The sequence below is a fragment of the Antechinus flavipes genome, chromosome 5 (genome assembly GCF_016432865.1).
Source record: "Antechinus flavipes isolate AdamAnt ecotype Samford, QLD, Australia chromosome 5, AdamAnt_v2, whole genome shotgun sequence".
NCBI lineage: Eukaryota > Metazoa > Chordata > Mammalia > Dasyuromorphia > Dasyuridae > Antechinus > Antechinus flavipes.
In genome coordinates this window covers 150,907,712-150,925,638 of record NC_067402.1, presented here as the reverse complement: position 1 = coordinate 150,925,638, position 17,927 = coordinate 150,907,712, and the positions used below count along the sequence as shown (strand labels likewise).

Below are 17,927 nucleotides of genomic sequence, written 5' to 3'. Positions count from 1 at the left end.
GGGTCTGGCTGGGTTCAATTCATTTCACTATAGGAAATTAAAATTTATATAAGATATATGAAATATTTCTTGGAAAAATGGAAGCTATTAAAAATATCTGGTGCTCTATACAAGGAAAATAAAAAAACAAAAAACAAATCAGAAAGCAAACTGCAGGTTTAAGCAATGAATAAATTCTTAAAGGGCTAGGTAAGTTTTATAGTAGATTGAAAGAAAAAAAGATTTGTAAAAATAGTTTTGAAAAACCTATTAAGACTGCAACATATCCCGAATTCAAATTAATACATGGAACCAACAAAATGGATTGTAAAATTTTAAAAATGTTAAATTTATTAGGCTTTATTAGAATTACACGGAATTACAGAGAATAAAGTTCAGGTCCTCATCAGCAATGGCTCACCAGTATGTCTTTCTTATTTTGTTTTGTGTTTTCCCTTCAACCACAATTCCCGTGATGAAAATTTCTTCATAGTATAATCTCATTTTATTTTCATCTTCATACTATGGATATATGTAGCCATTCTACCATCAATAAATTCAATGAAAAAACATTTTTTTCAGAAAAGGCACATAAAGAATTTAGACCAACAAAGTTAAAAAAATTTGATTATTTCCAATTACTTTTAAAAAGCTCTTATACTTGAGACTGACATAAATGCAAGTCACGTGAAAATACTTTAAAGAACACAGACACACAAAGTGATGGACAATAACTATTAGAGTAAAATGAAATGAGCTAAACACCATTAACTTGCTTACAGGCAAAAAAACTAAAGTAACATTTTTTCTGGAATGAGCAGATGGCCCTTGTAATTTTGCTGGGAATAGCTTAAACAGATACATGGGGAGACAAGCCTAAGTAATGGAAAAGTAATGTTTTTTTATCAAAGTGCAACATTTCAATGATAATCATGTAACACTATGAGTATAGATTATTATTTACTTCAAATAAGCATTTGTATTCTTTGAAAATATAATTCTTCATATTTAAAAGAAATGAAACATTTTAAAATGAAATAAAACAGACTTAAGACACTTGAAGGAAATATGAATACCCTAAAAGAAGAAAAAAGGGCAATTTCAACATAGCAAGATAATAAAATCTGAATCTAGTTATATAGCTAAATTTAAAGATTTTGTTGAATCAGTAGTAGACTATTCAAACTATCATGTATGCTAGATACAAGGAGTTTCCCAAAGGAAATACACAAATGAATGTCTCTAAATTTATTACACTCACATTTTAGCCCACAAAAATGCTTTCAACATCTACTTCAATTTACGTATAAATAAAAGCTTATTCATTTAAAATGTATAAAAATTAATCTTGGCACCACCATTAAGGCAATGCGAATATGCCAATCAGCAAATTTAAGAGTGAAAACAAGTTGAACGAATAAAAATCAGGTATAATACTAAGTATAAGGCTTTCTATAACATATCAAAAAATAGGAAATACATTTTAGTTTTGCAACTGAAACCTAAAAGAGAAGGCAGCATGCACCTTTAAAAAGAAAGAAAAAAGCTAAAATGTACAAGATTCATTTAAATAATCAATCCAAAGGCAAGTATATTCATCCTCTTTTAAGAGCATTTCAATAAAACAACAAATTCAGAGGACAAACCAAGTTATTAAAATATTTTGTTCAATATTTGTACAAATAACATTCCTACAATTACAAGTATACATACAATCAAGGTAGTTTTTCAATGTTTCTTAATATTACTGTACTTAAAAATTTACAAGACATGAACATAAATAAAGCTGTTTAAAACTGGCAAATACAGTACTGGTCTATCATTCAGCACAAGTTACTTTATATTTGTCACCTTGAAAACCATCAGATTAGATTTTTGTGAAGCTATTCTTCAAATCTAAAGATCAACAGTTAAACTTATAAATATAGGTATGCACAGAATAATTTCCATATTTGCAAATACGCAAATATCATACACTGGAGCCTCGCTATAACTTTGTCCTAGTTCCATGCTTAAGGACTCTGTTATAGGCTTAACAGTGTTACAATAAGGTCCTTCTGATATTTCCAGTGAGGGAGAGAGGGGAACATTCTTCAATTTAGGTCTCTGATGGACTTGCTTTGTGAATTTCATGCTACAACTGGTCATACTATAGAGAGGCTCCTGTGTATACGGCTCCAGATTTAATTACATTTGGCTTAAGAAACTTGATTTACCATTAAATTTAAAAATCTTAAAAGAGGCCACAATCCTTTAGATTATTTTTTATGATGACATCTGTTACAGCATCAAACACAAACTGAACATTCTTAGTATCTGTGGCACACGTGAAGTGGGTATATATTTCCTTTGTGTCCTTTCTTTTGTTGAGGTCTTCAAATTGACACTGAATATATGCTGCTGCTTCTTCATATGTGTTGGAACCTTAAAAGGGAAAAATAGTGGAAGAAAAATTTAAAAAAATTCAAGTTAAAAAAAATGTACTGCTTAGTAATGCTAACCCATGACTAATCTTTCATAGTTGATCATTATACAATATTGCTGTTGCTGTTACTATGTAGAATTTTCTATTAGTTCTGATCGCTTCACTTTGTATCATTCTAAAAATCTCATTTTTAAAAACCATAATCCTGTCAATTCTTATAACATGATACCATTTCACTACCCAAATTCAATTTGACTTTAAAAAATATTACAATACATTTTTTGCAAAGCAAAATTTATTTCACTTTAGTATTTTATTTTATGTAGTAATATCTATATAGTGATACACACTTATTCTCTGTCTCTCTCCCATTCTCTCCTTCTCCCTCTACCTCTTTCCCTTCCTCCTCTCTTTCTATCTCATTCTAAATTGCTCTATGAGATTAGTAGGGAAATTTACATCCTTTCTTATAGATCAAGAAACTGAGGGCAAGAAGATAAAGTTATTGAGTGTGTTTATGTATGTGGTGGAGGTAGAAAAGTATGAAATGATCAGTCCTACACTAAAAGAAAACTATTTATATATTTGCAACAGCAAGGAAGATGGGTTGCAATGATAAGAGTGGAATCAGGGAACCAATTAGAAGGCTATTACAATAGTCCAGATGAGAAGTTATAAAGGCCTCAAGTAAAATAATCACTATGAGTAGAGAGAAGGGAATATATTCTAGACATGTTCTGAAGGTAGAAATGATAAGGTTTGGCAATAGACTGGATATGTGGAATGTATTAAAGTAGATGCTATGGCTATAAGCCTAAATGGCTGGAAAATAAGTGACAGCTCTCAAAAGAAATAGGGTAATTGGGAAAAGAAAGGGTATGGGAGGAAATAATGAATTCTAATTTGAACATATTAAGTTTGAGATGACTATGAAACAACAAAATTGAGATCTCTAAAAGGCAGCTGCTGATATGGGACTGTAGTTCAGTCAAGAGACAGGAGCTGGATACAGAGAAATAGAAATCATCAGTATAGAGTCTATCATTGAATTCATGGAAGGGGAAATGTGTGTGTGCATGCATGAAGAGTACAAACTGAAAATAATTTTCTGAAAAAAGCCAATTTCATTATATATGATACTTATAAGTGACATATTCTAAAGACACTAATAAACCACTAATAAGTAATGTTATATACATCTTATTTTATGAGTTAAATCCATAAAACAGAAAATTTTTCTAGCAATTTAATTTGTCTACCTTTCTAAACCTCTCTTTTGCTATGCCCCAACATATGTTCTATGTTTCAATCACTCACTTTCTGCTGTATACCTCCAGTAGCTTTGATTACTACCTACTCAAATTTTACTCACTTTTCAAGATAATTTTAAAATAGCACCCTGTCCCTGAAACCTTCCTTAATTTCCAGGGGAATATCCATTTAAAAATGACTTTTTTTTCTTTTTGTGACTTTAACAAAATTATTTCTACTCTAAAAACTCACTTTGGATAAGAAAGAACAAGGAAGACCTGAATTAAAGTATATACTCTCTTTGGACAGTCTAGCTATGTAGTCTAAAGCTAGAAACTCAGTCTTTCAATCAGTGCTCTAGGGAAACAGTTCAGGGAGATAAATGCTGGTAGAACATCACTGGTGGAAGAAATTTCCCCACCTAAAGTGATCTACAGTAGTGATGAAATCATAGATCCCAAAAATCCAAAAAATAGACCAAGTAATGTGTTAAATTATGAAGATGGTCAACTTCCTCCATTGCAGATTTGCAAGTATTACGCATTTTATAGTCCTAAATAGTTATTTGGGCCCTGACTGAGAGACTAATTAGCCAGCTTGGAGCTACACAAACCAACCTTGTCAGAAAGAGCATTTGAACCTAGATTTTCTCAACTCAGAAGCTAACAAGCAAATTTTAATCCACTATGTGACATGGTCTTTCATCCAATACAAAAAAAAAATCCTTAACAAATATTGGTTTTCTCTGAATGGATTAAAAGTAGGAGTTTTTACAAGAACAATAGCATGCAAAAGTGTGACTTTCCACTGAGGGACTTTTCAGTTATACATAAAGATTAAGGCAATCGACAGGTTTCCCAAAGAAAGTAAAATACCTGAATATTCGGGATAGCAGATAGTAAGAGGACTCCTTTTAATTTTTTCTTCAAAGAGATCCTTCTTGTTTAGAAAAAGAATAATAGATGTGTCTGTAAACCATTTGTTGTTGCAGATGCTGTCAAACAATTTCATACTTTCATGCATCCGATTCTATTGTAAAAATAATATAAATATAATTATATCAAGAGTAACAACAGTTTTATAAATTTATTAGTTCCTACCATTTAGGGCTTCATTAAGTGATTAACAGAAATTCTTGTTAAGATATATTATTGCCTAATGAACTGAACCAGCTACACCTAGTGAAAGAACTCTGGGATATGACTAAGAACCATTACATTGAATTCCCAATCCCTATATTTTTGCTTGCCTGCATTTTGGATTTCCTTCAAAGGCTAATAATTGTACAATATTTCAGAGTCCGATTATTTTTGTACAGCAAAATAACGGTTTGGTCATGTATGCTTACTGTGTATCTAATTTATACTTTAATATATTTAACGTCTACTGGTCATCCTGCCATCTGGGGGGTGGGGCAGGAGGGGAAAAAAATGGAACAAAAGGTTTGGCAATTGTCAATGCTGTAAAATTAGCCATGCATATAACTTGTAAATAAAAAGCTATTTAAAAAAAGATATATTACTGCCACTCAAAACTAGCATCTTCTCATTACCTATTTGAGATGAAAGTAATGAATATGTGTTAAAATTGAAAATGCTCAACTTATAGGTTTTATATGAACTATAATATATTTTTTGAAAATTATGGTTTGATAGGTTAAATATATGTAAATAAAAACATATTTTCTTGACTTCTATAATCTGCATAATGTAGGTAGCTCAACAATGTTCCTTATGTTGGTGAAAAATTTATCACACACCTATTTTTTTTTTTTTACCTACTTCCTAAATTCATCCTTCTTTCCAAAAAATCCTATGTGATGGCTGGGGGGATATCCATTTTGCCCATGTTATTTCAATATGAACCATGAAAATTGTCTAATATAACATTATGTTGCTAATATATATTTACTGTTTATGCTACTTTTAAGTAAAAGATAGGAAATATAACCTTTGCTCTATGAAAAAGTACATCTTAATCCACTGCCATCTTTTGTACCACAAATCTGGTGTGTTTACAGATATGAATGCAGAATCTTTTTTGTCTTAAGTTCCCCTGTAGTTAGAAAGGGGGAAGATAGAAGGAACAAATTAGATTTTCTTCCACCTGTGGGAGTTGTGAATATGTCTGGCTTGCAGGAACTCATCATGTTGAATCACTAAAGATATTTAACCTGTAAAACTATGCCATGTAACCAATATTCCTTCTGTGGTAGATCTTTTAAAAGATATACTAAAGATATAGCAAGATCTCTTAATGCTTATCTTTCAGCTTCACTTTACTTCAAGTAAAAAGTAAAAAATTCTTTTAAAAGCAATATTGGGTAAAATAACAATGCTATTTACTTTGATATTTAATTCTTTAAAATGATTATACTTGCCATTTCTTCATCTTCAGCCAGAACCAAGTCATAATCACTTAGTGCTACACAAAATATGATAGCAGTTACTCCTTCAAAGCAATGGATCCACTTCTTCCTTTCCGATCTCTGTCCTCCCACATCAAACATTCTTCAAAAGGAATAACAGTTTGTTGACATGGTTTCAAAATATTCAGCAATCTCAGAAAAACTGAATTGTTAACAAAATAGCTACAAGGAACCCTGATATAAATGTAAATTTAAAAGCCAGTACAACATTTTGTATTTTTTAAAAAAGCTGAAATCATATCTTGTGCTGAAAGTGTGCAAGGAAAACTATATCACTTTTAAGAAAACTGCTTAAAATTAATTCTACTCATAGTTAAGAATTAGTGAACTCCTATTAATGACACATAATTATAGGAAAATAAAAAAGGTAATCTATGTCCAAAAAGATATTATAAACTAATTGATTAGACAAGGCATCTTTAAAAAAAGTCAAAATATTTAGAAAGGAACACAAAAAATTATACAAACTAAGCATAATTAAAAATCCCTTGGTTGATGTGACATTATACAACAGAAAGATAAAGACCTAATTAAGTTCAGAATATCAATTAACAGACTTGGGCCTACAAAAAAATTAGTTTTCTTGATACGTCAGAGGATACAGGATGTAGCCTTTTCGTGAAGTAGACAATTTTAGGTCAGGGCTCAATCTCATTTTTTTAGTTTCTATAAATTATGATGAAGTAATAAATTTCATAACTATTTTTACATGGCAGACTGATTTATTGTTTGTTGGTAGCCAAGTCATTTGACATTTTTGGGTTTCATTTTTATCATCTATAAATGTAAAGGGAAATATAAACCATTGCTTAATTGATGAATGGTCAAAAATGTGAACAAGCAGTTTTCTGAGAAATAAATCAGATTAATTAGTGATTACATAAAAATGCTCTAAATCACTACTGATTAAAGAAAAGTTAAAATAACTCTGGGGATACTTTACAAATATTATTTCATTTTATCCTCACCATAATCCTGAGATAGGTGCTAATTTTCTACCCATTTTACAGATTAAGAAACTGAAGCAAGGTTAAAACTGGGCCATGATTAAGTGTCTGAAGATAAATTTGAAAATGGATCTGTCTGACTCCAGGTCCAATGTTCTATTACTTCTCCACTTAGATGTCTCTGATTATAGCAAACAGGCAAAATCTCAAAAGTATTAATATGCATTTATATTTACACATACAGAGAGAGAGAGAGAGAGAAAAAGAGAGAGAGAGAGAGAGAGAGAGAGAGAGAGAGAGAGAGAGAGAGAGAGAGAAAATATTTAAATATCCATCCTCTCAACTCCTAAGGGAAAAATTATAATAAAAACTTTTACAAAAAATTTACTGGCATTCAGTGAATTACAAAAAAAAAGATTTATTTTAACAACTGAATAAAGGTAGTTGTTCAAAGACTGCCAACAACCTAGTTGTTATGTTTAAATTTTATCTACCAATTAGTATATTGTATAGTATTTTCAATGTTGCTATATAAAATAATTCTTTGCTTCATTAAAGCCTCAACTGATAATTAGAGGTAATGAGAATTTTATGATGGAAGCATCTTACATTTTTCACTAGTTGATGAAGAGGAAAAAATCTAGGACAAAGATGACGTAAGTGATATTCCTTCAGACCACAGGTCAAGGGACATAATGATTGAGAATAGGATATTGAACTTAACCAGAAGGTGGTAAACAATTACATAAGTGAGAACAGTTTTTGGTGAATTGCATAGAGTAAAAGCCAGCTGGCTGAGGAACAAAGAAAATTCAAAGAAGAAAGACTGATTGTTATTTTGGTGTTGGCTCAGTGTGACTGCATAATAGGTATAAAATACAATCCAGAAATCTAAAATTATATGATATGTTTTATATGACATTATGTTTAAGCATAAGTACTTTCATCTGAAAATGAATCAAAGACATAAAGCTATTATTTTTTTTTCCTTTTTAAAAAGAAGATAACACTTTGAGATGGTCATTTCTTTTGAGATTTTTTCCCAGTAGTGGTGATGGTCTGTGTTGAATCATATCTATTTTCTCATGTCCTTTATGACTTAAGGAATAAATATATTACACTTGGATTTAAACTTCTTACACAGAGATCAAATCCATAACTCTGTATAACCATTCCAATGTGGTTATTTAAAGAGAACCAAGGGAATGTTACTACCTGGCACTATTAAGTCAGAAAACAACAACTAGAATTATTCATATATGAATTTTCTATTGATTCAGGGAAGGAATGAGGTAATCATGATTCTGTGGCCAGCTTTTTTGAAATCTTGATATTTAGAAAATTCGTTATTTCCATATTTTAATAAAGAAATAATTTTTGTTTTCATATTGAGTATTTGCAATATAATAATCAAGTACCTATCTAAAGCTCTATGTTCCATTACTAATACCTAGAAAAAAATTAAGGCATCAACTAACATTTAGTAAATATTACTATGGATAAATATTGGGGATACAAAGAAATCCTAAAACAAGGTCACACATTCTAAGTGAGAGACAACATGCAAATAGTTGCATATGGACAAAATATATACTGAATAAATTGAAGATAATATTTGTTGAGATTTATTAGCAGTTTAGGGAGGTAAAGGTGAGGATGGAAGACTCTGGTGGCATGGGAACAATAAGTGATTTTTGGGGGGTGGCATATTGTATATGAGGACAGCAAATATGCCACTATAGCTGGAATATAGAATAAGCTTTTTGAGAGCAAGACTGTCTTTTGAATTTCTTTTTGTAATAAATACTTAGCAGAATATTGACACAGAGAGGAGAATAAAGTCTGGCAAAAGACCAAAGAGCCAAAAATTTCAAATGTAGAGAATGGTATAGAGTTAAAATGATTCATCAAGAAGTTGAGTTAGGAAAGGAAGGATGATGTAACCATTGCAGGGATAATAAACTGCAAAAGGACCAAGGAGTAGAGAATAACTAAAGGCCTAAGGTGAAAGTGAGGGACAGGATTAGGAATAGTAAGGCACAGAGAAAGATTACTAAGATGTTCTTTTGCTATTTTCTTATTAATCTTTGATATCAACTTCCCATTGATCATTTTTGTTCTGTCATTTCCAATTTAAAGGTCATTCTCCTTGATAAACAAAACAGAAAAGACAGGAATTGCATAGCTCTAATTATTTTTGTTATCAATTATTATTCTGTCTACTGCAAGGAAAGAAGAGAGCCCTTCTTTGATTTTCTTTTTCTTCCAATAAAATTCTTTTTTTCTCTTGTCCTTAATCTCTCCCAGCCCTAGTCTCAATTCTTTCTGAGTTAGTATCTCTAAGATAATTTTGGGGACATAAAACTATACTAGGAATTTGGTCTTGCTTCTGAGTTTTGTACATTCTTTTAACAATCTTAAGATTTTTTTTTTGTTGTTGAGTTGCCTCTGCCACCACATGAAACCTTTCAAATAAATCCCATTTTTCTTCCCTGGAAAAATGATTCCCTTCATAACTTCAGAATTTCACTCTTTGATGGCTCCATTCATTCCTGGATTGATTAATGCTAAAGCACTTCAATCCCTGAGGATGTGTACAATAAAATATTCTTTTCTAAATCTAGAGGGCCTGTTAGCCTGTGCCCAATCATCCTCTTCCCAATCACTAACTTTAGGATGACATCATAACTTCCTGCCAAGTTTTTTTTCCCTCCCATTCCAACAATAATTCCCTCTCTGTTACTTTAAATTAAAGAATAAAATAATTGATGTTTGTGTTCTGACCTCCAAGCAGACAGACATTTTGACTTTTTAAGTCAATATGGAATTTACTAAGTACTGAGGGGGACAAGATCAGATTTTGTATTAAGAACTTTAACAATTATCATACTAAAGCACAATAAAGCTTGCTGAGGTCATCTAAGAATTTTAATATTAAACTTTTTTTTAAAAAAATGACAGCCTGACCACCAATTTCTAAGTTATTATCAAAATAATCTCCTAGTCTAGAAAATCCAGAAAACTATAGACTGACAGACTTCAGACAGTTTTTGAGAAAGACAATTTTAACACCACCAACAAAATCCAAGAGCAAGAGATACAAAGAGAAATTCCATTCAAAATAACTGTTGATAGCATAAAATATTTGGGAATCTACCTACCAAAGGAAAGTCAGGAATTATTTGAGCAAAATTACAAAAATGTTTCCACACAAATAAAGTCAGACTTAAATAAATGGAAAAATATTAAGTGCTTTTGGATAGGCCGAGCGAATATAATAAAGATGACAATACTCCCTAAACTAATCTATTTATTTAGTGCTATACCAATCAGACTTCCAAGAAAATAGTTTAATGATTTAGAAAAAATAACAACAAAATTCATATGGAACAATAAAAAGTCGAGAATCTCAAGGGAATTAATGAAAAAAAAAATCAAATGAAGGTGGTCTAGCTGTACCTGATCTAAAATTATATTATAAAGCAGCAGTCACCAAAACCATTTGGTATTGGCTAAGAAATAGATTAGTTGATCAGTGGAAAAGGCTACGTTCACAAGACAGAATAGTCAACTATAGCAATATAGTGTTTGACAAACCAAAAAATTCTAACTTTTGGGATAAGATTTCATTATTTGATAAAAACTGCTGGGATAACTGGAAATTAGTATGGCAGAAATTAGGCAAGGACCCACACTTAACACTATATACCAAGATAAGATCAAAATGAGTCCATGACCTAGGCATAAAGAATGAGATTATAAATAAATTAGAGGAACATAGGATAGTTTATCTCTCAGACTTGTGGAGGAGAAAGAAATTTGTGACCAAAGATGAAGTAAAGACCATTACTGATCACAAAATAGAAAATTTTGATTATATCAAATTAAAAAGCCTTTGTACAAACAGAACGAATGCAAACAAGATTAGTAGGGAAGCAACAAACTGGAAAAACATCTTTACAATTAAAGGTTCTGATAAAGGCCTCATTTCCAAAATATATAGAGAACTGACTCAAATTTATAAAAAATCAAGCCATTCTCCAAGTGATAAATGGTCAAAGGATATGAACAGACAATTTTCAGATGATGAAATTGAAACTATTACCACTCACATGAAAGAGTGTTCCAAATCACTATTGATCAGAGAAATGCAAATTAAGACAACTCTGAGATATCACTACACACCTGTCAGATTGGCTAAGATGACAGGAAAAAATAATAATGAATGTTGGAGGGGATGCGGGAAAACGAGGACACTGATGCATTGTTGGTGGAGTTGTGAACGAATCCAACCATTCTGGAGAGCAATCTGGAATTATGCCCAAAAAGTTATCAAACTGTGCATACCCTTTGATCCAGCAGTGTTTCTATTGGGCTTATACCCCAAAGAGATACTAAAAAAGGGAAAGGGACCTGTATGTGCCAAAATGTTTGTAGCAGCCCTGTTTGTAGTGGCTAGAAACTGGAAAATGAATGGATGCCCATCAATTGGAGAATGGCTGGGTAAATTGTAGTATATGAATGTTATGGAATATTATTGCTCTGTAAGGAATGACCAGCAGGATGAATACAGAGAGGCTTGGAGAGACCTACATGGATTGATGCTAAGTGAGATGAGCAGAACCAGGAGATCATTATACACTTTGACAATGATATTGTATGAGGATGTATTCTAATGGAAGTGGATTTCTATGACAAAGAGACCTAACTGAGTTTCAATAGATAAATGATGGACAGAAACAGATACACCCAAAGAAGGAATACTGGGAAACGAATGTGAACTATTTGCATTTTTGATTTTCTTCCCGAGTTATTTTTACCTTCTGAATCCAATTCTACCTGTGCAACAGGAGAACTGTTCAGTTCTGCAAATATGTATTGTATCTAGGATATACTGCAACATATTTAACATTTATAGGACTGCTTGCCATCTTGGGGGGGGGTGGAGGGAGGGAGGGCAAAAAACGAAACATAAGCGAGTGCAAGGGATAATGTTGTAAAAAAATTACCCTGGCATGGATTCTGTCAATACAAAGTTATTATTAAATAAAATAAAATTTAAATTAAAAAAAAAGAGAGAGAAAGACAATTTTAAATACAGATTGAATAGTTATATGTATACAGATCTTAAGAGCTGGAAATACTTTAGAAAACATTTCATTCAATTCATCATGTAAAACATAAGGAAACTGAAGTTTGAGAGAGTAAACTGTTTTTACAAAGTCTCAGAGTCATTTTCACAATCAGGACTGGAAGCAATATCTTCCAAGAGTATTCTTTAATATTGTCATCAAAGTCCAGCACTTAAATCAATAAAGAACGACTCTTAAAAACATATAAGAAAAATATTATGTATGAAAATATGCCTGTCTGAATTTTTTTTCACAGAGGAAAAAAAATAATTTGAACAAAGAAAAATCAAACCTGATTTCAGAATATTTAACCTAGTCTTTTAGGAATACAAAAATATCATAATAAATTATTATTGCTATTATTTAATTATGCTCCACAAATTTTATGAGCGTTTTACAAGAAAATTAAAAAAAAAAACCCTTCTCTAAAGTCTTCCATAAAACAAAGCAGTCTAGGAAACCAAACAAAAAAAAAAATTAACAAATAAATCAGGGGTAAATACAGAAAAAGACTTTAAATCTGAATTGTCGCATCAATAACAAGTAATATCTTTCCTACTAATATACTTTATTTTAAAAAGAAAGGATTATCAAAAAAGGAAATGTTTAAATTGTGATGATGAATATAAAAGAAGTTAGTGATGATTGAAAGTCTAGTTGGGGAGAATGGAAAATTTTAATTGCCACCTAGAAAAAAGGACAAAGATTAAATATATTTTAAAAAATACAAGGAAAAGTGAAATCACAAGGACTCAATACCATTTTCATTTCTCCATTTGCATGCAAAGATAATGGAAAGAGGTGAGGCTCTAAACACTTAAGGAAAATCTGTGTTTTTAATAACTATTCATTTAGAGGTATGAATGGTGAGGTGACATTTTTATGTTGGCAAAGATCAGGGCTAGGGTTGTGGATGAATGTCTAAGCAAGTTCCTGTGTATATATACATGACTATGATAGATAGTTCCTTAGTTTCAGCTACAAGGTTGCCTAAACAGAAATTGTCTATTAAATGTTTAGTAGGTACACTAGTGAGTACAAAGCCACAAATGAGTAAGTCCCTATTTTAAAATCTAGTACTAAGGATAGGATAGGGGGCTGGGAGTAGGACAATAAAACATATACACAAATGAGTAAATGTAAAGTAGGAAAAAGTAATTTGCAGGAGAGAGGGACAATAATTAGAATATCAAGAAAAAATATTGCAGTCAAGAATTTCAGAGGAACGTGGAGTGACCCAAAAGTTAATAACTTGAATAGTTAAAGAAATGGATCAGTACCCTAAATTTCTTTTTATAGATACTTAAAGTTTAAATTAAGAAGTGGGCAGATCTCAGACTTAAGAGGACCTTAGGTCAAGGCCTGCTACCACAGATTGATTATATGATCTTCATGATATCACAATCTCTCATTGCCTTCAGGTTATTAGTATACAAGAAGTTGGTAGAGTTGACATTTCTCCTAGAATGGTCTATAAAAGAGTATGAACTCTTTGCCAGCCAAACTATGGATTAAATAAAACCATCCTACCTAAATATTATAAGAAGTTGGTTTAAAAAATAAATATTAAAAATGATTTATTTTTTATTCTTAATATTTCCTACATTTCTATCATCAGTATTTCTTATATATAATTATAAGACCTATTTAATTTAGAAATTATCTTATATGTAGATGTATATGTATAATATACATGCATGTATGCATGCACACCTATACACATGTGTGATCATGTTTGTCCTGGATGACCCTGGGCAAGTCTTAACTCTATTTGTCTCAGTTTCCTCATCTGTAAAAAGAGCTGGAAAAGGAAATGGAAAACCATTCTACTATCTTTGCAAAGAAAACCCTAATGGTGATCATGAATTATGGGACATGCCTGAAATGACTGAAGAGAATTAAAGAGAACTGTCATCAAATTCAATTAACACCAGATACTGATAAGTATTTTGTTCAACTTAAATATACTGAGTCTTTTCATTGAGGACATCCAAAATATACTTTCATTTTTATTCTTCTCAGATCTACATTATACTTATGGAAAAATGACACCATTACTTTGTCAAAAATAGTAATTTATTATTACCAGTTCAAAAATAAGACTGAAAATAATTCAAGAATTCCTAAATAATCCAAAATTATCTTTAAGGCATTAAATTATCTTAAATATATAAGATGCTATCTCATCTGAAATACATATTTTGTCTACAAAAACAAAACAAAACAAAACAAAAACATGAGTTATCACTTAATATAGCAGGTTAGTTTATACTTGCCTGGTAAAGACATGAGAATTTTAGAAACCCAATAAAAATGATATAGCAGATCTGCTTTATGTTCTAATATTTGAGTCAATAATTTCTTAAAGTTAATAAGTGATTAATTTTTTTCAACAAAATAATCACTATGAATAGAGAGAAGGGAATATATTCTAGACATGTTCTGAAGGTAAAAATGATAAGGTTTGGCAATAGACTGGATATGTGGAATGTATTAAAGTAGATACTATGGCTATAAGCCTAAATGGCTGGAAAGTAAGTGGCAGCTCTCAAAAGAAATAGGGTAATTGGGAAAAGAAAGGGTATGGGAGGAAATAATGAATTCTACTTTGATTGAACATATTAAGTTTGAGATAACTATGAAACAAAATTGAGATATCTAAAAGGCAGCTTCTGATATGGGACTATAGTAATCAACATCTTAAATATCTTAAAATGGTGAGAAAAATAATTGGGGATGTTTATTCTTGTTTGGTATTAAAGAAGCAAAGATAAAGAATCCCAGAGGTACTTAGTGGCACATAATGAGTGAAGGTCTTAGGTTTTTTTTTTTTGTTTGTTTGTTTGTGTTTTTTTTTTTTTTTTACCATAAACTATAAACTGACAGTGATAAGTGAAAATGGTATTCTACACAAATCTGCATCAATAGTTTCTTCCTTACTTTAATGGACCTGTGATTATTGTTATTCTCTCTATTTGCAAAGAACACAATCCATCTATAACCCATTTTCACCTATTTTTTTTTCATTTCCAACATTTTTAATTTATTCTTGAAGTTAGTAAACAATGAATTTTAGAAGGCTAGGAAATATTCTGGAGCTTCATAACAATTCTAACACTTTGGGGTCTGTGCCAAAGAACTCCATAATGGAAATCACGTTGTAATGATTACTAAAAGAAAAAAAAATGTGGCAATAATCCTTCTTTTTATCTGGAGGCCAGATACCTGCAACTTCAATCTTGTAGAACAAGCTCTTAGTAACAAATAAGTGAAAAAAAGATTTCTGAATCTTGAATAAATTATTTTTTCAAATGGTGAACTTTTCCAATAGTGTTGATTTCAGCTCATTCCTGCATTTACAATTTATTTAAGACTTGTCTCCTTGTAGCAAATTCTCCTCAGGGAATATGCCTGAAGTGCTAGGTACTTTTTCTAAAACTCTACCCCTAAAACTCAGGGCAATACATAAAACATAGACATACATAAATACATAAACTTTCCAGTATTAAGACAGCTTTAAAATTATTGATGGCTTACTAATGTTTTATAATTTATAACAAGTTTTGTTAAAGAAAGGAAAAGCTAAAATTAGAGAGAAACTAACTTATTAAAATCTGACAGGATGAGAAGTAACATTAGACAGATTGCCAGAAAAAAAAAGATAACAGAAGAATGAAATAAAAAAGCTGTATTACAAAATACAAGGAAGACAGGATGTTAATCATAATTGAGTAATCCAGAAAATGCTAAATTAAATTTAGTGTAAAAAATCTATTTCTTTAGAGTGATATAAAATTTGCTTGATAAAGAGACCCAAAAATGATTTAAGACAAAAAATGTCCCATTTTGGAGAAACTTTAGTTATTAGAAAGCTTAATTATGTTCAATATCTCAGCTCCCCCACTTCTCCCCCACCCCAAAAAAAAGATGAACTGTGAATGAATATACAGTAAGTATTTTTTTGGTAATCAAGTAAACTAAACTACTGAGTAAAATTCCCAGGTGAATATGCCTGTCACCTACAATGTTCTATACTGCAACTAATTTTAGAGTGTAGAACTTTTCCAAAATTATTGGGTGATTGTTAGGTTTTGTTCTAGCTGAGACCATGAGTAAAATTGTATTATTATTAATGCAATACTAGTCCTGGACTTTCGAGAACAGTTTCACAATCTCTATGTACAAATATTAATCTCCTCTAAAGGGATGCTTTTATATTATAAACTAATTCTCTCTCTTTCTGAGGATTTCTCTCTATTCACACAGTTTCTACACTAGAACTGGCCTCTATTACTTTATAACTGTACTATTCCAATAACCCTTCTAATTAAGACTTTTTTTGTTCAATGTCTTTACTAATTCCAAGCAGCTTGCTAGGAGATTTTCTTAACATTTAGGTCTGATTGTTTCACCCATTCTCCAACTCAATATATTTTTAAGTTCCCTATTAAATTGAGGATCAAGTGTAAACTCCTTTATTTAGCATTTAAAGATCTTGCCAACGGGCAGAGCAAGATGGTAGAGAGTTGACAGGTCTTTGAGCTCTTCCTGCCTTACCCCAGATCAACAGCAGATCAAATTGGGTTTTGGAAGTGAAAGAATGGGTTTTGGAGTGATAGAATCCAAAATATTTGGAGTGTAACACATTTCCAGCAGAAGATATTTTGCAAGAACTTCAGGAAATGTTTGTCTCAATGGGGATTGCAGTCCTAGGCAGGCACAACACAACAGAGTGAATTAAGACCCAGAACAGAGTGGCCTGTGTGTGCAGGGGTAATCTAGTGGGAGCTGGTAACCAAAATACAACAGAATTTTCTATTCTGTCCTGGTTCAGAAGCCAGTGGAACAGCAGACCAGCCGTGAGATTTCCAACACAACTACAGAAAGTAAATAGTGAGCCTCCAACAGTAGCATAATGTGGGACTTGGCCATACCCACCCAGCATGGTAAGGAAATTAGGAGCACCAACCCCAGGGAAGTATGAACCCCCTGTCACCTGTAGAGAGAGATAAGAAAAATATCTACTTTGCACTACTATAGTAAAAGCAGACCTCAACCTCTAAAAATGAGCAAAAAAGCGAAAAGACTCCTGACCATAAATAGCTATTATGGAAACAGAGAAGAACAGACACAATGGTCAATGACTAGAGTAACTTAGTGTTTGATAAACCCAAAGACCGCAACTTCTTGGAAAAGAACTCATTATTTGACAAAAATTGCTGAGAAATTTGAAAATTAGTGTGGCAGAAACTAGGCAATGATATACATCTAACACCCTACCAAGATAAGGTCAAAATGGACTCATGGTTTAAACAGAAAGAGAAATACTATAAGTAAATTAGAAGAACAAAGGATAGTATAACTCTCAGATCTATGGAGGAAGGAATTTGTGGCCAAAGAAGAATTAGAGTACATTATGAAATGCAAAATGGATAATTTTGATTATATTAAGTTAAAAACTTTTTTAATTGAAGCTTTTTGTTTTTAAATCATATGGAGGATAAATTTTCACCAATGACTCTTATAAAACCTTTTGTCCAATTTCTCCCTTTTCTACCCACCCCCTCTCTCCTAGATGGTAAGTAATCCAATATATGTTAAACACGGTAAAATATATGTAAATTCAATATAGGCATATGAATTTATACAATTGTCTCACTGCACAAGAAGAATTAGATCAAAAAGGAAAAAAAATGAGAAAGAAAATAAAATTCAAGGAAACAACAACAAAAGGAGTGAAAATGCTATATTGTAATCCACACTCA

At 31.4% G+C, this 17,927-nt stretch overlaps 1 protein-coding gene across 1 annotated transcript in view; it reads right to left on the bottom strand.

Annotated features, from left to right (window-relative positions):
• Positions 1 to 304: 304 nt before the first annotated feature.
• Positions 305 to 17,927, bottom strand: part of GNAI1 (G protein subunit alpha i1) — a 101,583-nt gene continuing 83,960 nt past the window's right edge. Inside the window, exons 6-8 of the mRNA XM_051961912.1 lie at positions 6,036 to 6,165; positions 4,531 to 4,684; positions 305 to 2,403 (exon numbers count right to left, since the gene is read on the bottom strand). Coding sequence (XP_051817872.1) covers positions 2,213 to 2,403; positions 4,531 to 4,684; positions 6,036 to 6,165 — 475 coding nt within the window. The 3' untranslated portion in view covers positions 305 to 2,212. The remainder of the gene's footprint in view (positions 2,404 to 4,530; positions 4,685 to 6,035; positions 6,166 to 17,927) is intronic.